This window comes from Crocuta crocuta, unplaced genomic scaffold, assembly GCF_008692635.1.
Source record: "Crocuta crocuta isolate KB4526 unplaced genomic scaffold, BGI_CrCroc_1.0 scaffold52, whole genome shotgun sequence".
Taxonomy (NCBI): Eukaryota; Metazoa; Chordata; class Mammalia; order Carnivora; family Hyaenidae; genus Crocuta; species Crocuta crocuta.
This window is the reverse complement of record NW_027528617.1, coordinates 213,034-234,067: the sequence shown is the minus strand read 5'-3', so window position 1 is coordinate 234,067 and position 21,034 is coordinate 213,034. Positions and strand designations below refer to the sequence as shown.

The 21,034-nt window shown below is 36.6% G+C and overlaps 2 protein-coding genes across 10 annotated transcripts in view; one reads left to right on the top strand and one right to left on the bottom strand.

Moving 5' to 3' along the window:
- LOC144224157 (uncharacterized) overlaps positions 1-3,511 on the top strand; it is a 53,685-nt gene extending 50,174 nt beyond the window's left edge. For all 8 annotated transcript variants that reach the window (XR_013332966.1, XR_013332964.1, XR_013332962.1 and 5 more), the window contains one exon: positions 3,287-3,511. The gene's annotated coding sequence lies outside the window, so the exon portion shown is untranslated. The remainder of the gene's footprint in view (positions 1-3,286) is intronic.
- The window catches only part of ENPEP (glutamyl aminopeptidase), an 84,035-nt gene continuing 64,001 nt past the window's right edge, over positions 1,001-21,034 (bottom strand). The window contains exons 14-20 of one of the 2 annotated variants that reach the window (XM_077755003.1): positions 13,694-13,844; positions 12,632-12,705; positions 12,422-12,526; positions 12,162-12,332; positions 10,361-10,501; positions 3,010-3,088; positions 1,001-1,799 (exon numbers count right to left, since the gene is read on the bottom strand). In XM_077755003.1, coding sequence (XP_077611129.1) covers positions 1,647-1,799; positions 3,010-3,088; positions 10,361-10,501; positions 12,162-12,332; positions 12,422-12,526; positions 12,632-12,705; positions 13,694-13,844 — 874 coding nt within the window. In that variant the 3' untranslated portion in view covers positions 1,001-1,646. The remainder of the gene's footprint in view (positions 1,800-3,009; positions 3,089-10,360; positions 10,502-12,161; positions 12,333-12,421; positions 12,527-12,631; positions 12,706-13,693; positions 13,845-21,034) is intronic. The other variant, XM_077755004.1, reaches the window with a different exon arrangement.

The following is a 21,034-nucleotide window of genomic DNA, read 5'->3' as shown; positions in this document are numbered from 1 at the left end:
CTTCAACTGCTGGTTTTGATTGTGATTAATTTGAAGTTAGGGTGTTAAGCCTCATGAGGATAGTGGGGCTTTCCTGATGATTTATGGTGTCAATGTGTTTTTTCTTCTGAAATAATTTAAAATAATATTTTTCAAGTTCTGGTCTAGAAATTTCTTTTTTTTTTTAATCTTTTTTCCCCCAGTCTACGTTTGAATTTGCCAGTTTAGCTGTGTAGGTTGAGAGGCAATAATTAAGAAATAGCAGGAGGAAGGTTTACAAAGTTTGGGAGTATTTAATTAAGGCACATTATCATGTGAGTAAAGTCAAAGCTAAGATTTTGATTGTTCTTATGTGCTTGAATTACCATCAGACCAATCTTAAATTATTTCATACTTCTGAAGGTCCCAAATAAATTTAGATTTTCTAGATATAGCAGACTGGAACATAGTCATTTACCTTCTTTTCTGCCTATTGGACTTACCTTGTGGATCAACTAGGCATCAAGTGCCATATTAAACATATTCTTGCCACCGGCTTCTACAAAATTGATGTCTTTAATCAAGTCACGAACATAAATTTGATCAGTGCTATTCTGTATGGATTAGGATCTAAGGGCTTACACATAAAAGTTATCTATAAGAAGAAATATCCTCAGATATGCAGAGTCATGCTGGAGACATACATGGGTGTCCTCATTTTCACACTTAAATTGCTAGGTTAGATCAAAGCTAAATTCTAATTCCATTTAGTTTTATGGAATAATCAGCCTTCTCCCTTTCCTGACCAGTTTCCAATTACTTAGCCTTTTTCCTCTAAAATCCATGGAGCAAAGTTAAGCACTATCTTCCCTCTAATTTCATAGCATATTTGAAGGAGCTTTGTAGGGAATGGAACAGGATGACAGAGTACTGAGCATGAAAAAGGCTAGGTTCTTGAATCGTATTTGCCTCAAGCTAAATTATTTGGGGAACGCTGCAGTCATTATTATTCGAGAGTAAGGTGACACTGGAAAACAATATATTTTTTCAAATTAATCATTCAGGTTTATTTTATAAAGGAGAGGAGAGTTCTTTTGTTGATTTTATAGCAAAGGCAGTAGCCATTTCTTTGGCTAATTCATGCAATCCTTGAGTAAAATTTAAACCTGGGTTACCTTGGCAGGATTTAAAGGAGTAGGACACATGTGAATATAAGGATATTAGATACGTGTCATTCTGAATAATAAAATAAAGATGAAGATGGTAATTTTGGTCCCTCAAGTACTGGTATTTAAACTTTAAAAATCAATCAAGAGAAAAGATTAAGTGGTGTTTCTTTGGTACTAAAAATGTAAAGCTAAGACCAAATTGTTCTATTTTCACAGATTGAAGATATAAAGAATGATATTTAAAGACATTAAAATGGCTATTAAATTCTCTTCAGTTTGCAAAGAATCTCAGATGAAGTACACTTAGAAGAAATCCCTGAGTACATTAACTCCTCTATTAGTATCTTCCTTCATAAACAAAGAACAATTTAAAAGCTTTGTAAGACATATAAACACACTACTTAGCAAAAGCAATATCTGAGTAGAAGACTCCCTCCTTAGTGCTTCTAGATTAGGCCACCAAATGTTTAACAGGAGAAACAACAGATTCACAAAATTAAAACATGTTATTTGAACACATTAACCATTCTTAGGTAAATCCAAAAACCATTGTCTTATGGTGTTTCTATTTTGTTTTAACCACTCAATATTGTTCTTCACGGTTTCCAGCACTTGCTGCCTAGGTTTTTCTCCTGCTCCAGCTTCTGGATATTTTTTGAAAAAGCTTTCAATCTAGAAAAGAAAAGGAAATAATCAAGAAAGTCATTTGAAGCCCAGCTAGTCTTCGAGACTGTTATTTACAAACTGGATTTGTTTATTTCTTCCCTGGAAATGCATTATCATTGTACAACAGTGAGTTACAGTCTCGGAGCATCATTTGGACTGAGCCCGTCTCTTACATTAGCAGTCATGATGCAGGACTTTTGAACTTCTGGCCGCCTGTCAGATCAAAAGAGGCTCTGCCAGGCTGGGGAAGGAGAAGCACATTAAGTGGCTGGCATGGCCCTCTTTGCTTCTGCAGCTTTCTCTGTTTTCTGTGCATTCCCCAGGTGTTCCCTGGAAAACCTGGTCTGTGGAATGATGGTTTTGCTTATTAGACTTTCACTTCAGGAGTCTGGAATCTTTTAATATCCTTTCAGTTCACTTATTAAGAACTTATAATAACATCTCTGTTAACCTTCGTTCTGTTTTTCCTCTTCTTCCAAAATATTCCTCCAAATTCAATTATAGGATTGTTTGCTACTTACAAATATAAGAATTATTTTGTTTTCTTTTAAAATTATTTTTAAGGTTTTTTTGGTTGTTTTTTTTTGATGGGGGGAGGGGCAGAGAGAGAGAGGGAGAGAGAATCCTAAGCAGGCTCTGTGCTCTCCATGAACCATGAGATCATGACCTGAGCCAAAATCAAGAGCTGGATGTCCTACTGACTGAGCCACCCAGGTGCCCAAATTTTGTTTCTTAACACACAGAGGAATATTAACATTCCAACATATAATATACAGATACTGAAAATTCATATAATCTCTATTTGTCCAACATTGAAAACATTTCATTTTTCCCTCTGGGAACTGAGATGGTTGAAACCTAAAAAGTCTTTAAATTCCAAAACAATGAATTTTCAAAGGAATCACATCTTGACCATCTTATTCCAGGCTACATTTACCAGGGGAGACATACTATCCATGCTTTTGTGAGCCAAAAGGTAGCCTTCTAAGCCTCGCAAGGCCTCAGCTTTCTCAACTTTTAAACTTTGTTTCTTGATTCTTTTTGAAATTTTTTTTAGTTTAGAAAAAAATAGGTACACATTTAATTGGATATAAGAATTATTTCCTTCACCTTGTCTTTGGAGACCTGAATAGAGAAAATGCCATTTCTGTTTGAAGCAAATAAAACAGTTAAATTCTTTATTCCTGGACAAGTCCAGAGGGATTTATCTTCATACCTCCCAGAGCTGTAGTTCAGTGTTGAATGGCTCTGCTATGGTGACAATCCTGCCAAGGTTTCTGTCATTGAGTGTATATCTGAAGAGAAATTTAAGCAAGTAAAAGGGAATATAAGTGCCTAGAAGTTTAAATCTTTTCTCTAGATTTAGACCTCTTCTTTTGATTTTTGTCATTTTTTAAATTAATTTGCAAAGTAAGTAAAACATAGTAAACACATTGAATTTAAAATTTCTATTCAGGAAACATTCTTAGTAAATCTTTCACTTTTTTTTGTAGACAGGTCCACAACATTATCCCAGAGGTGGTGGATTGCTTGCTGTCTTCCCCAAATATGTTCTTTTTTCCTGCACTGTGAGAACCCAGGTAGAGATTACATTTCTCAGCCTCCCTCGTAGCGAGGTGCAGATGGGTGGCTCAATTCTTACCAGTGGAACATGAGCAGAAGTGGTAGGTCCACCCTCTGCCTCCTTGCTTAAGTAAAGGAAAATTGCTTGCCTTGGACTTATTTTTCTTCCCTCCCTCCGACCTTCATCCACACCAATAGGATAAGGTTCTATGTCTTGTGGAGCAGAACGACTTGAACAACTGGGAGTGCGTACTTCAGGAGACTAACACGAGTGAGAAAGAATTACGTATATCCTGTAAGCTGCTGCATGTCTGTATTTCCAATAGAGCTGGGTAACTCTAGTCACCTTTATCCCGACAAATACTCCATGCATCTTCCCGCAGGTACAGAAATTTGAATATAAGCTGTGTATTGTTCTCTCAAAAAGCTTTAGTAGCTATTTGTATATTATATTGCTCTATATTAGCCTCTGTGATCTATATTAGTCAGACTAAGCAAAGACACTTAAGCTAAGCACAAAGATAGGATTTTAGAGATGATACTTGATTCCTGTCCCTTTTGCACTTTCTCTCTTAAAGAGTAAGGATCAGAAATTTCCTTACAGACCATAATACAAATAGTTGTGATACAAGTAAAAATCTCGTCACAACTAGTCACAGTGTAAGAAAAACAACCGCAAGAATTATGTATTAACTTTGAACCCCTGGAATGCTGGAGAGGGATAAAAGAAAATATATCGCTGTATAGAGAGGTAAACAAACATTAGGAGAAATTTTACATTTAAAAATGATCACAAAACAGAAGCAGAAACCATGGAAATAAAAACTGAGATTGTTACACACATATTTAAAAATTTTTTACACTAAAAAGCTCATAGAATTAAGTCAAAATCTGTTATTTTGTTGTGAAAAGAGCAAATATTTTCACTGTGTAAATATTTCACCATACAGTTCTTCACTATACAAATACATTTCACTATACAAATTGGTAAAAGGGAGAAATATGCCAACATGAAATTATCAAAGAAATGAATTCACAGTTTGCAGAAGAAACAAAAAGACAAAATGTACTAATGGGAAAAAACAAAATGTTCTGATAACTAACCATGATTTTCAGTGTACTAGGTTCAGTGCTCACTCTTATCGTAAACACCATTGAATTTAAATCCACCATGTCTTTCATCTTTCACATCTTAGCAGTCTAAGGTAAACCACTCCCCTTTACTTAATGTCATTCATAATTATTCCAAATATAAGACTCTGACACATCTATTCTCAACGCCATCCCTGTAATGTGTATGCTGTACTTCCTCACCCCTGACATACTCTGAGGTCTCCCAATCTCTTGATCCTTTCCATCTAGCCTTCTGGAACTACCCCTTTATTGGAAATATTACTTCTCATTTGGAGAATGTTTATTTTCCCACATCCTTTGTAGCACCAGGTCGGAAATGGAGTTGGTGTGCTCATTCTTCCCACTGTGGATTCCAGACCATTATTTCTCCACTCTTTTTTTAAAAACTTCTGTTCCTTCTAGTTATCTCCCCTCAGCTAATTTATGATACGCTTTGGCACCTGACTCCTGGTCTTCCTCTCTGCTCCAAGCTGTGACTTCAAGGTCCACATTGATGATAAATATAACATCTGAGCTCCTTAGTTTCTTGACATCCTCATTCCCAATGATAGTTTCTTTACCTTGGTCACCAATTCCCATTATCATACCTTGTGACCATCCATAAGTACACTGACTCTAAAATTGTTCATTTATGCACCCTCTATGATAAAGTTTACCTTTCTGTTTTCACTAGGACCATTCTCTGACTTTAGCTGACTTCTGGCTCATTGATCATCCCTATCCCTACTTTCTCCTGGACCATCATCTCTTATTTCCTTGCACTTATTTCCTTATATAGTTTTAATTCCTTGGTCTACCATTTTCAATAACATTTTTTTCCTAAGCCCTAAACTCCCTTAAAGCTTAATAATTTGTTTCTAGCAAAAGTCCAGCTTTGGAGAAAATCAACTGCCCATTTCCTCTGTGTTTGCACCAGATGGCTAATCTGTCAAGGAAGATCACCCAACTTTCTCCATAATGTTTCACTATAAATTCATGAATATCAATCTTAAGTGGTTCCTCCACATTGACAGTCCTCTTACAATTACCCTGGTCAATTCATTCTCTTAATCCTTAAATCACTTTCTTCAAGTGTTTTCACTCTCTTTCAACCTCTATACATTCTCCTGCTTCCCTCCCTCTCCAACAAAGATGACCTTGTCTTCTGCTCCACAGAGAAAATATATAGTAACTCCTACATCTTTTAGTGTACAAACATACAAAGATACCTATCTTTCTTCTATCATCTGTGCATTGGCTCTGACTTCTCTCCACTTAAAAACTTTATTTTTAAAAGAATCTTTGTCATACCTGTTAAAGCTCTCATTCTTCACTAGGTCTTTCTCATCAACTTTAAAATATATTAACCATATTAAAATGATCTTCCACATAAAAAAAACTCCTCTTTCTTGATCCGGCATCTCTCTTAATTTTCTTTCTCTCACCTCCACATCCAGAGTCAACTTTTATTTTATTTTTTAAAAGAATTTATGTTTTTATTTTTATTTTTTATAATTTTTTAATGTTTATTTATTTTTGAGAGATCATGAGAGAGCATGAGCCAGGGAAGGGCAGAGAGAGAGGTAGACACAGAATCCAAAGCAGGTTCCAGACTCTGAGCTGTCAGCACATGCAGGGCTCGAACCCATGGACTGTGAGATCATGACCTGAGCCAAAGTTGGATGCTTAACCAACGAGGCCACCCAGGCAACCTCAGAGTCAAAATTTTCAAGAGATTTCTCTACACTTCTTGTCTTCATTTTCTCATCACCGACTGTTTTATTAATTTGCTTTGGCTTAGGTTCTGCCCCCATTACTCCACTGAGAAACTCTCTAGAGTTACCAATAGCTCTTATGCCAGTAAATCTAATGGGCAATTTTCAATCTTGGATTTACTTAAACCTTAAATATGTCAGCATTTGACAAGGGACTGTAACTTCATTGAAACTATCTCCACTTCAACATCTCAAAGGAGACTCAAAGACATCATAAATAGCAAACTGAACCCATTGTTCTCTTTCTCCAAGCCTTATCTTTTCTAAAAATCTAGGCACTATCCTTGTCCCCTCACTACGGTCCTATTTCTAATTCACCAAGTTCTAAATGTTGTTCCTATCTCTTCATCTTCATCATTACATTCATAATCCAATCTGCCACTATCTTTTGCTGAGACTGCTCCAGTGGTTCTCTAAGTGCTTTTCTCAAATCAGCTCTGGCCCCCATCTAGGTCTGTGCTTTCCCACCAGAGCCTTCATTTAAAGTAAAATCAATCATTTCACTTCTTACTTAAAACCCCTTAGTGACTTATCGTTGCTCTTGTAACAGCAGCCCAAATCTTAACCTGACCCTGCAGAGGCTGGTTGTTCTTTTCACTATTTTGGATAGTAGGCATTCAGAACAGGAGTACTTCACCTCCTGTTCACCTAATTCACTCCCACTCTTCCTTTAGAATTCAGCTCAACCATCACTTCCTTAGGGAAGCCCTTAACGTTCAACTTCTCCTGACTTGGTCAGTTCCCTTTTACATGCTTTCGGTGTGCCTAGAACCTCTTCTATTTGTAGTTATTACAGTTTTAAGTATATATGTATTAGTGTGATTCTTTAATACTGGACTCCATCACCATACTCTAAGCTCCATGAGGACAGAGAACCAGGTGTGTTTCTACTACCGTATCTTCAATGCCAAGCACAGTGTCTAGAACATAGCAGATGTTACACAATATTTACTGGGTGAAAGAATTATAACTTAAAATGAGACATCAGTTTTTATATACTCAGCAAGGATAACAGTAAATTTTTTTCTGGGTGACAATTCTGCCACATTCATCACAAAGTTGGAACAATTTTATGATCCAACATACGGAGATTGGCTAAATATGTATGCTTTTGAAGTGAGCACAGGAGATTGGCTAAATAAACTAACATGTATCTATGTATTGAAATATGATTGAGCATTAAGAATAACATTGAAGAAGCATACTTAAAGACGTCCATGATATCGGCTGATGCAGGGGAAACAGTGGGTTATAAAACCATATGTATAATATGATTCCGTTTGTAAAAATAAACAGCCATAGAAAAATATCTCAAGGAAAAACAGCACTGTGACAACAAGGGTTATTTCTAAATGGTAGAATTATGAGTGATTTTTGTATTTCTATTTTTGCTTATCTGTATTTTGTGCAATAAAATACATACCCATTTTATAATAAGAAAATGGGAATTTATAAAAGGGGAATCACACTAAGTTGCTGTAATGATAGTCTATAGATTCAAAGAAAGTCTGTTAATTAGCAGTAAGAAAACAATTTTTCTCAGAGACTTTCTATAACTTCTATAATATTCCTCTTTTGTTTTTTTCTGAGTGACTATAAATTAAAGAATATTTGGGGGACTAGTAATGGGTAGATTGAATAAAGACTTAAACTATGTGTATAAATACTAAAAATGTAAGAACAAAATATGTTGATTCCAATAAACCAATATCACATGAAGTATAGCACTTAAAGGGAAATATGCTGTATATTTATCATATTTATCATATTATATTTATTATTATATTATATTTATCATATTAATTATTTTTAAAACTAAACAGAATTTATCTTATTTTAATATTTAATTTTAAATATTTTAAAAATAATATTATATAACAATAATCTTCTTGGCTTTAATATTTACATAAGTATTGTTATATAATCCAAAAGAAATTAGTTCAATGCTCATAAAACATTTAATTAAGTTCTAATTAAATTTTTTTGTTTGAGGCAGTCTTTAAATAGTTACAATCATGTCCCCATTGACTTAATCTTCATACATAGTCATAAATTAAAATCAAACTTTAACACACCACACTACTGACTTAGTAAGTTCATTCCCCTTCACAGTTTCATCTAAGACCTTACTGGGATAAACAAAAGCAAAGAATAACTGCTGAAGTATCTTTGGAACTTTTTGGTTAAGTCTCAAACTAGAAAGGACATTAATGATGTGGCCATCAGTTGTCATAAAAGTCATATGACAAACTCTTTATAAAAAAGCAGCTTATTTATTTTAGGATGACAATAAATTGTTCAGGATCCTGGGCAGGAAAACCACTCATTCTGAATTCTGGAAAATATTCAAGTTTGAACATATTTGTATGTAGTTTGCTCATTTTTGTTTAATTTATCCTATCCAATTTTACTAGGAAAATCCTATTTATTCAAACTAACCATAATTAATATTGGGTGTTTTTTTTGTGTTCAACATGTGGTTGTAATATAATTTTATGTTTGAGGCTATGTGAAATAATACCTCATGAGAATTAGATCATTAGACTATGAAGAAATATTAAAAGCCTTGGGCAAAGGTTTTGGAACTAGCACTGGAAATAGTTTATCAATTTTTTTTAAATTTCAGGATTAGGTCTAATTTATTTTAGGGCCAGATGTTTATGACTTTTATTACAAAGTAACAACTGTTTTTTCTAGTTCTTAATTATTAAGAGGAATGACAATGAATTAATTTTTTAAGTGAAATATGCATTATTTGAAATACATCACACTAGAACTATTCAAATAGGCCTTGAGAAGTTCTTTATTTAATAAACAATAAGGGAATGGCCACTTTATTATGCAAAATGGAACATTATTTACTTATCTTTTTACAATAATTCAAAAGTAAGCATTCTTTATCTGCATAGGTTTCTTGCAGCAAATGCCAAAAAAATGACTTAGTCTTTTTGATTAGAACAAAAAACTCAGTACATGTCACTAGGCATATAGTAAGCAAATAGAAGGTACTAGCTAGCATAATATGAAGTGTTATCTCCAGATAACAACATGTTCTCAATAGGTAGATTTATTAATTCCATCATGCATTTCATTGAAATGGTTATACACAGATGGACAGGCGTCTCACACACACACACACACACACACACACACACACTCACACGCGTGCATGCGCCAAACTTCATAGAGATGGATGAGCAGTTCACTCAATCACTACAAGAACGGAAAGGGCAAAAATTCATCACAAATAAGCAAAAGCAATGTAGGATATCGGGGTTGAAAGCTACAGATACAATCTAGATCTCAGAAGATGAGAAATGTGAATGAACCTGATGGCAGTCTGATGAATGATAGGGGAAAAAAGAGAACAGAAAGTTTTATTCATAGTATTTTTGATAAGTCAGTCATTGTCAACTAGGCAGTGCTGATGGGAAAACAGGAGAGATTAGGAGAGGATAACAAACGGCCTATTTCCCACTGTGGGGATTACATACAGTAAAGGTCTTTTGGTCAATGCTGGCACATTTATTTGGAATCTATAATCTATATTCTGTTTTGTATTCTTTAAAAATATTTTAATGGTAATAAGCATTAAATTTAGAAGATTAGCACCAAGTATGGCAACATTTCTTCTACATGGAGCTGAAGAAATAAGAAATTTGGGAAAGCATCTTAATTTGACTTGTTCTTCTCTTGCCCTTTCTATTTCCCATCTTAAAATTGTTATTGCCCAAGAAATATAGGTCTCTTTATAAGAACTTTTCAAAATACCTGAAGTTTAATTATCTGGCCAAGGAAGACAAAGAAGATTTATATTATAATATATAATATTATTATATTAACTTATTTTAACCAAACTAAAAATAATACAACTTAGGCATCTCTTCATATTTCAGAATTCTGTAGATCAGTTGGAAACAATAACTTCTAGAAAAGGGATTAGGCCTAAAATTAACTAGTATATTGCTTCCCTGAGAGGAAAATACCATGATCCTTTACTTCTAATAATATGCCATTGCAGATATTGTATAGATGTCAGAGAAAGCACAGCAAAAACAAAAAGAATATGTAGATGACAAACAAAGAGAACAGCAAACCATTGGCCGATTATCCCACCTGTTGACTAGATAGTCCCAGTTGAGTTGAATCCAATTCCAGGCCATTCTCTTCCCATAGCTGTTATATGAGATGTATCGGATGACTGTAAACACATCCTGAGTTTTAATAAGATTTGGGTCCTTAAGCAAATCCAAATATCTAACAAAATCCAAAGAGAAACACGATTCAAATTTTAACTATTAACTTCTAAAAATAAATTGCACTTATTGAATAGAAGCACTTCACCCACTTACTTATTATCCCACTAAACTAAAAAAAAAAAAAAAAAATGAGTCAGCAAATTAAGGAAAAACATTTATACTTTTATTCTAGAGGGTAACAGTTACATCTTATTTGTTCTTCCCTACATTGTAAGAAATAACCTTCTAATGTAACCTATATGGTTAGATTAATTAACTATAATTATAGTATAACGCAAATAAGTCCAACATAAATTAAGTGTCCAAATCAATAGATTTTTATTAACTTTATGCCAGGGGTGTACCTAGAGGAAATACCTCGACATACTCTAGACCAGTGAACTTCCAGAAACTGCACTTTAGTTGTGGTATTGAATTTCTGTGTAACTTATCTTTCATCCTCTAATTTATAAATGTCATAGTAAGGCATGGAAGCACTTGCTGATTTTATCATCAGATAATCAGCACAATGCCATCAAAATAATGGATCAATATGATGTTTTATGGAGTGGCGAAATGATCAGGTTTTTGATAGACTATTTTAGGGCAGAGAGCAAGAGAATTGACATCCACCCCAAGACAAGATGGCAAAGAAGTATTGTTGGCTCTGCTAGGTGGATACAATGTGTTTTGAATAGTCCTTACAAATTGGTTATTGCATTGTAATTTCCTATTTATATTCTGCCTCTCTCATGAGCTATAAGCTTCTCAAGGATAGATATCATGTCTTATTCATTTTTATTCCCACAATTTATATACCTATACATAGAAAGGACATCCTAAGTGTTGGCTAAATGAATGAAGTAAATAATTCAGAAACCGTAACTAAACAACAAATGAATTAAGGCAGATGTTAGTTGATTTGGAGGCATAAGTGTAGTGGGAGAAGATTCATAGCTGGTCTTCAAGCAATCTTTCTGAGTGGAATGTAAATATATTGGGGTGTATGTGTGTGTGTGTGTGTGTGTGTGTGTGTGTGTGTATGCATATTGTGGCAGACACTCCTTCTCTGATGACAGAAACAATTTTGTTCTGGGCTTGGATCAAGGTATCCCTGATCCTAGGGAAGTAGGTACGTTCTTACCCCAGCATCAGAGTATGATAATGGCCCAAATCAGTCAAAGGAATTCAAGTTTTTCCTAGTCAGCAAATGAGCAAGTGGTAGACCTAGCATATAACCCAGAATGATCAAGTGTGATCCAGTTCTGGTTATGAGGGGAAGTAGAGGTAACTCAACTTTAACATACAAGAACCTTGAGAAGAGGAACTCTCTGTTCTTATTCTGCTTTCACCTAACATATTTGTGTGAAGACAATATATTTGGAGCTCTAGAAGTTATGAGACATCCAATATGTTGAGGATGGCAGAATAAAAGAGAAACACCCCAGGTCCTGAATGAAAACTTTGAACCACTGCTCACACCCAGAAACTGCCTACTTCCAGAATGTTTTCATGTAAGGTTACATTTCTTTATTCCACTCTTACAAGGATATTTTGTTTCTCACCAGGAAAGTAAGTTTTAATATATGTTCTTGGAAATGTGTTTTACTTTAATTGGCATCTTAAAGTGACACATAAACCATCAAATGCCATTCATATAAGTGAAAAAAAAAAGGTACCTGGACAGAAGAGTAACATTCTTCACTGATGCTAATCCATATAGCAGCTTTTCTTTTTCCTGAGCTAATGAAGTTTTCTGGTATTGATCAAGAGTGTAGTTCCATGAAGTCTCATTACCAGAATTCTGCATTCCATACCGATATACCAGAAGCCTGAGATTTACAGGAAGCCTAGAAGAAGAAACAGCGTTTCAGAGATTTTTAACTCTTCATTTCTAAGTTTGAAGGCCTCTAGAAATGAACACATGATGAACAGTCACCTTACAGTCCCAGTCAGCCACTCTTCAAATAATTGGGTAGCATTGTCCAAGGCTTCTCTGTCTCCCATCTTGCATGCAAGCCCTAACACAGAGGCACGCAGTAACCTTAAAAAACAAACACACACAAAGCTGGGTCCTGGAGCACTTTTTAACATGCTTTAATATACATCAACAAATAATAAATGAAAATTTAAAAATGTAAGAAATAACTTTTTAAGGTGGTCTCCAGTATCATTCCATCCCAGAAAATCTGCAATGGGCTTCACTTGATTTTGGAAGTATTCCTAAAATAAAAGCAACCATGTACAGTGAGTAAGAATTTACTATTTATCAAGTTTCTCATTTATTATAATATAAAGCCCCTGTTGTAAGCTTCTTTCATACTAGTCCACAGAACTTTGGGTCTCTTCTTAGGGAAGGGATGTATTCGGCTCTTATCACATTGCAAATTTGCTTCAGTACTGAAGATAAGAACATCTAGATCATTCTCAAATGTTTTATAAAAGTTTGGGTAAGCCCCTTTTAACGTCTACTTTTTAGTTAACATTTGTAATAAGTAACGCCTGACCTACATACTGCACTAAGAAGATGAATCAAGTACTGATGACATTAAAATAGTGATAACTAATGTATGTATATTGCTTTTGGATTTACAAAGGGTGTTTATTTTATATGATCTGCTCTAACCCGTTGCCATGGACAGTGAGGTGCTGACATTCCTTTTGTATAAAGGAAATGAAGATCACAAATATTAAAACATTTGTCCAAGTTATTGCATTCAGTAAGTAGAAGAGCTAAAGATTTGAATCCAGAATTTCTTTAAAATTACAAGTGACCAAGCAAAGCGTGGCAGAAGTCACAAAACAAAGTAATTAGAATGAATTATCATAAAGTCTCAATGTGGAAATAACAACAGTAAGAATAAGGAAATTTGATGTTATATTTTGATAAGAATGAATTCATTTTAACATCGATAAGTCTATTAAAAATAAGATCTAGTTAGCATCTTGTCTATTTTAACAAAATTGTTAATTCTTGTATTCTTTCTAGTACTAAAATATATCATTACATGGTCTACTGAACTAGAAATATGGATACATTTCAAGTTGGAAAAAAAATAGAGATAGCATCTCCTTGGTTTGACTAGTCATGTCATTGTACTTTCATTTCATTTGGCAGGCGGATGTGCTTTGGAAGCTACTTCTCTCAGAAATACCTCTATTCTTTTAATTGCTACACATTTACTTTCATAAGATCTATCATTAACATCACCTGAATCACAGGGTAAAGCTCTTTATCATCTTCAAACATGCTAATGATATAGGTTATGGCTGAAATTACTCTCTGCCATGGTAAATAATCTTCTTCCATTCTGAGATACTTGGTCAGGTTTAGAGCCATCTTATAATCTAGAAGTTGAGCTCTAAGGAAGAGAAAAAAACACAGTTAATCAAAAACCATAGACTAGTAGTCATTTGACTGAAAGTACTCATGGAAATCACAGAATTCAACATTAATGAGAATCCTTCTATTAAACAATTAAGAAAATGCATTTATATTGTGGGGCCAAATCAAAGAGTTGGCCAAATCAATGAAAAGTACATTTGAAAAATTGTTGAGGTGAAATTTTGGGTAAAAGCCATTTAGCTATGGTTAATATTGATGAAGAGACATAAGCTGATTACAATATACAAATGTACCACGATAAATATAACTTATTGAAATTATTTACATTTGATATGAGGAAGCATGAATAACAATACTCATGAATTATGAACACTTAAAACATTCCAATTCAACTTATATTTCCCATTAAAAAAACATCTCCTTTTTAATACACTTCCAAATAATACTAATAAATATAGATTTTGTTTTTCCACAAAATCTGAAGTTTCTATTGACATTTCAAAGTTTAAAGAATCCAATTTCTTCCTTCTTAAAAGGGATTCTTTTAAAATACTGTTTTCAGAAATCTGTTATCCTCGGGGCACCTGGGTGGCTCAGTCGGTTAAGCGACCGATTTTGGCTCAGGTCATGATCTCCCAGCTTGTGGGTTCGAGCCCTGCATCAGGCTCTGTGCTGATAGCTCAGAGCCTGGATCCTGCTTCAGATTCTGTGTCTCTCTCTCTCCCTCTCCCTCTGGCCTTCTCTCACTCATGATCTCTCTCTCTCAAAAATAAATAAAACATTAAAAAATTAAAAAAAAAAGAAATCTGTTACACCTCAAATTTTAGACTAGGTTTTAAAAAGAATCTTAGATGGGAATCCTGTCTTTTCAAATTACATTTTGAAAGTTTAAATTAAGTAATAAATGTTAAATTTTTGAGTTAGTAACACTGACGTGTTGGCTATTATGTTTGACATTATTTTGTGAATGAAGAAGAAAGTAAGTTTATCTTGACTTCTTCCCAAGAGTTTGATTATAGACAGACAGATAAGAATAAAAATCTTTAGTATCATTTGATCTGCATAAGGAGATATGATACAGAGCTTGTTTTCAGTTCAGAGAGTTGATTTCCCCTATTTTCTCAGTTCCTGATCTCATTTAGAAGGAGATTTAGAAGGCATTCGGCCTCCCTTAATAAAAGTATAAATAATATGGAGGAATTGTGTGTTTTATTTAGAATGTTTGTTAAGTAAAAAAATTGTAGAATTTTGTATTCATACTTGAAACTTGAGAATTTTCTCATTTTAATGATTCTATATTTTCCCCAGTGGAAAAAGCAACAACTATGTCCAGTTGGTGATTTTTTAAAGGTGGGTATAAAGAATAGTTGTTGCTCTGAGCATCAATTTAGCAAAGAGAATAATGAAAGTTTAGGAAGAATGACAGATTGTTTGGTCAGAAACCAAGTGGGCTGTACATTTCAGGTAGGTGAAAGGCTTAGAAGGAATGAGTCTTGGTTACTAAGGCCAGAAGAATTGGCTAATTAGGTAGCATAAGTACAAGTAAGAAGGGAATATTACGTATTCAAATGTTGAAAATCAATATCCTATCCTGTTGCCTTATTTTTTCCAACATGCTTGATAGCTATGCAATAGTTCCATTTGGTATCACTTGTTTTCTTTAAGTCTGAGTCATATGGTCAGAACGCTGGACTGGGAACAAAAGCTGGTAATTATAGGAATAACATTTTGAGAAATTAGCTGATGCACCTTTATTTTCCCACAAATTACTTTATTCCACAAATCCTACTGGTAGGGCAGAAAGAGAGGGAGACACAGAATCTGAAGCAGCCTCCAGGCTCTGAGCTGTCAGCACAGAGCCCAGCATGGGGCTTGAACTCATAAGCCGCAAGATCATGGACCCGAGCCGAAGTCAGACTCTTAACCTAACCAACCGAGCCACTCAGGTGCTTCAAAGAGCAGTATCATTTAGAACTATGATTCTTAAATTTACACAGGTGTCAGCAACACCTAGAAAGTTCATTCAGTCACATACTCCTGATTTAGCAGGGGCTCTGATTTAGCAGGTTTGGGGTAGAGCCTAAGAATCTGCATTTCTCACAAGCTCCTAGGTAGTGTTGATACCACTGCGACCACACGTGAAGATCTGCTTTTGAGAACAAAGACGTCTATAGTGCCCTTCCCAAATGCCCGTACAGTCCTGTGTTGGCTCACAGCTGCCACCTTCTTCAGAGAATAGCCCTTGGCCAAATACATCCATCCTGCCTAAAAGGTTATGCAATCCCCACCCCTGGCCATTAATTCTCAGATTCAGGAATACAATAAGCCAACATGCTTCCCTCAAGTTGGACCCACCCTTCAGCACAATTCATAGCTTTCTAGTGGAATGTAGCAAAGCTAGACTCCATCTGAGACCATCTTATAGCTTAGCTTTTTAATCCCTGCCCCATCCTGTTTCTCATACTCCCTATCTCAGGAGAGTTCTCTCTCAATAAACTACACATACATTAACCTACATTTCACACTGTTTCTAGGGAACTTAACCTAGGATAGCATTCTTATAAAACTTTGAGTCTCAAACGCCATTAGTTAAATCCACAGACATACAGCAGTTCTGAAAGCCAGATGGGGTTAAGAATTTTCTTTATTCAAAAATCTTCCAGGGACACCTGGGTGGCCCAATCAGTTGAGTGTTCGAGTCTTCATTTTGGCTCAGGTCATGATCTCAGGTTCATGAGAGGAAGCCAGGAGTTGGGCTCTGCACTGAAAGTGTGGAGGCTCTTTGGGATTCTCTCTCTTTCCCTCTCACTCTGCCCCTCCTCTGCTCACATTTTCTTTCTTTCTCTCTCTCAAAATCAGTAATCATTAAAAAAAAATCTCCCATGGGGCGCCTGGGTGGCTTAGTTGGTTAAGCATCCGACTTTCGCTTAAGTCATGATCTCGCGGTTCGTGGGTTCGGGCCCCGCGTCGGGCTCTGTGCTGACTGCCAGCTCAGAGCCTGGAGCCTGTTTCAGTCTGTGACTCCCTCTCTCTCTGACACTCCCCTGCTCACGCTGTCTCTCTCTCTCTCCTAGAAATAAATAAAACATTAAAAAAAAAAATCTCCCATCTATCTAGTAGAAGCCTAGCCTGGGTTTAAACTGTCCTACAATCCAGAGAAAATGGAAGCTAAAACTTAAAGTGTCCACCAAACTCAACTGACAAGAGGACAAATGGGTCTAATGAGAGAATTCTTGCTCTCCTATCTTGGGTGGGGACTCCTGGTTTCAAAGGGTTTGTTTTTGCCTCCCTGGATGTGACCTGGAAAGACAATACAGTCCTCAGAGAAGCTGAGTAAAGCATAGTGTCTTGTCAAACATTGCTCTTTACTGGGACATTAGAAAGAGTTCAAAGAGGTACCTGGGTGGAAGGAGCTGACCTCATGGGCTCATGTTCCCCAGCAGAGCCTGGGTGGTGTGGAGAATTTCAAAAGTTCCCATGTGTCTGATCTCTCAGTGTTCACTTGCCAGTTCTGATTTCTGGATTAAAACAGCCTCTTTGCAAACAAATAGATCCTTTTTAAAGTCTTAGCCAATTACTCTACCTCCCCTTCTTTAAAATGGAATCCATGGGCAGTGTTGGGGCAGGGGGAAGGTTGGGAGGGTGAAGTTGCTTATCCAGGTCTGTGTTGTGCTCTGCTCACTCCTGAACACATCTATAAAATGGTAAAAGTAGTGACCTAGAGGTCTGTAACCTTGGCATGGCTGAAGGTCACTTGGCTGTCTTTATTTGCTAATCTGCTCCTCACCTTGGATGTCATAGGAGCCACTGCTCTGTGAAGCCTGGCCTATATTCTGTTTGGAACATTAGCTTAGGCAGCCTTTAAGCTGTCCTTTCTGCCATTCTTTCTTCACCTAAAGACCCCTGCTCCTGCCCACCAGCTTGCTAGCCAGTACTCTCCGCTTTCCCTTATGTTACTTTTCACCCCTCTGCTGGCTGGAGCACAGAGTGGGCTACAGAGCACAATATAAGCTACTGAAAAGGAAAAACCTACTTACTGTAACACGTGGACAAAAAAGGATCCTTTCTGTCTTAATGTTGACAAGGCCCCTTGCCTAACCCCCTTGACCTAAATCCCAAGGTAAGATGCAGGCCCACCAAATTGGAACCAACATGGTCAAGATAGATTTTTGTGACTCTTAGCTGATAACCCACCACTAGCCTGTTACAGGTGTTGGAGAGGCTAGGGGGAGAGAGACATTTTAAAAGAGGTCTTTAGGAGGGCACTGGATGGCTCAGTCAACTAAAAGCATCCGACTTCAGCTCAGGTCATGATCTCATGATTTGGGGGTTTGAGCCCCATGTCAGGCTCTGTGCTGACAGCTCAGAGCCTGGAGCCTCCTTCAGATTCTGTGTCTCCCTCTTCCTCTGTCCCACCCCCACTCGTACTCTGTCTCTTTTTTTCTCTCTCTCAAAAATAAATAAACATTTTTAAAAATTTTAATAAAAATAAAACAGGGCTTTAGGGAGTGCTGTCAGTATACTGTGAATACTCTCCTTCCACAGGGGAAAGGAGGATGCAAGAGGCTTTTCCCCTTCCATCAAGCCTAGGAAAAGGGGCTTTAATGAGACCACTTGATGAGTTTTACCTGTGTAACCTGGAGTTTGGGGGCACAGTGGCCTGGTGTCTGATATCCCAAGAAATCTAAAGGATAAGAGACAATGGTTGACTACTGCTCTGACCTCAGAGTGAAGAGATAAGACTGCATGGGGGTGGCCCATCCTTTCAGACTTTGTTGGGGGAAAAGATATATGAATACTTCCTATGGAGCAGATGTGATTCTGAAGTTTTCACTTGCTCACCTCAGGAATTCAGGAGAAAGACTCTTAGCAATAGAAATGGGTGTGGATGGCACATGCCCGATGAACACAGCACACAAGGAAAAGAGTCAGTATCAAACATCTACAAAGTTCAGACAAGACCAAATATACACAGCATGTCAGGATCTTTCTTCCCTTCACCTGCTCTCCCTTCTGGGTCTCCTGGCCTTAGGTCTGGAGGAATCAGAGACAGCCCTGTGAGTCCGGGAGAAGTAGAAGTTCCCTGCAGCAAAATGGGGAGGACATCAAGCACCTCGTTCCCACACAGGGAGCTGCCCTAAAATCCGCCTGGATTGGGGGCAGGGAGGAACTTTAAATGAAGTTGGTAACTTTGATGGTTTTACTGGACTGCCCATCTACTCAAACTGAGCCTGTCTGGGGGATTTGAAGTGTTGCGAGAATTTTTATTCCTTCTCTTGGACAAATGTACCCATCTCGATATTCATCCAGGGCAGTACGATGACTGGCTCCTCAAATTTGGGGCCAGGGGAATCAAGAATGCGTTTATTTTTAGATGTGCTCTTTCAGTCCTGCTTATGAAACACGATAGTTACATTTCTCTTTGAACAACCAAGTGGAGCTGTATGAATTCTTATCCTATCACAGGCACTTACCTGTTTAACTACATGTTTATCATTTTTCTACCTAAAGTTTACTGGCAGACTCTATTTCCCTGAGTCCTGTTTTCCTCATATGTTACGGAAGGAAATTTGGTGATAGCTCAATAGTCCGGGTGGTAGCCCAGGTATTTTTCAGATGGGTTGCTGTGTGACTCTACATATTTTTTGGTTTTCAAATTTGTTTCACTTTCTTCCTTTCTATATCTCTTCAAAATTTTATGGAGCTATGGCCAAGGAGCTGAGCAAATGCGAGAGAGCCTTTCAATTCTGTGAATTATTTGCTTTATACACAGTTCCCAGAGAGAGCTGTTCAAGAGGCTTTGACTTCTTACAGCAAAAATAACTGTCTGCATTGTGTTGTGATGGGAATTAAACCATAAGATAGTGGAGTTCTGCTGTAACCTCTAACAGCCAAGAAGATGCCAAGCTTTGGAAAAGGTCATGATGCATTCAGAGGAGAGTTTCCCCCCAAAATGAATTCTTAATGGTTCTATTATGTTTTAAAATATTATCTTCCTTTACCATTTCATTTCCCAGTCCTGTGCAGTGTCTGGTACAGTCAAGTGGTACACTTTAATTAAGCACTTGCTACAGGCCAGGCATTGTTTGGGGTGCTTTATGCGCGTTATTTCATTTATTTCTCACAAGAGTCTTACAAGGTCATCTCCATTCTACTCAAGAGTCAGAAAGAGGTTGAGAAATTTACTCAAGGTTATACAGAACCAAGATTTTAATCTGGTTCCTAAACTCCTTTTTCAGCCCTACTCATTTTCTCCTTTAAACATGTTGAAAAGGTTTTCTGACTTCCAGTATATTATCTAGGAAGTCTGTGTAAAATAGTTCTCTCATGCCTTTCGTGCTGGTATACTATCCCTCAGGTATGTATTCAGCTCATATTTAAAGAGCTTCTGCCATGGGCCAGTCATAGGAGCTGGGAATAAAATAAACGGGAACATGATCTGGGCTCCTACCCTCACATAACTTACAGTTTGGTAGGTGAGATGGACAATTAATAAGAAATGACAGTATAATATTGTGGTGAAATACAGCATCCACAAAGGGACACCCAACGCCGACAAAGGGGTCCAGCTCCAAAGGGGGCTTTTTGAGGAAGTAGTATCTCGCTCTCAAGTACACTGCTTATGTCTAGGATGAGGCCACTACAAAGCCAGCAAAACCAGTTGGCTATGATCCTCACTCCTACAAAAGTATCAGAAATTCAACAAATACCTGTTGAATTAGTGTTGTTAAACCACTTGAAAACAAAACAAAACCAAAGACCTCAAAGGTACTGTGGTTACTACTCTCCCATTTCCCCAATATATGTTGATTATTTTNTGGGGGGGGCAGGAGTCAGATTTATTAAATGGTACCTTAGTTCTGATCTGTCCTAGAACACCATGTCTCATCCTTCTTACCTTGATGACCTGAACAAGATTTGACAACTCTAACCATAAAATCATACAATGGGCTTAGGCTCATAGAACTAAGTTAATGAAATACATTGTCATTTTATTAAATCAAATTATGAAAGAGCACTTTGGAGCATTTGCAAATGTCACTCCTAATTAGCTCAAGAGTTCTGATATAGTCAAACCCTAGTCAAAGGTGAGTTTTTGTGGGTCTGATAAGAGCTAATACCAGTATTTGGGCTATGAGGCTTATACGGGTTTTTAAAGAGAGTGTTAAGGAAAACGATGATGTTATAAATAGTGGCCTTGGATAT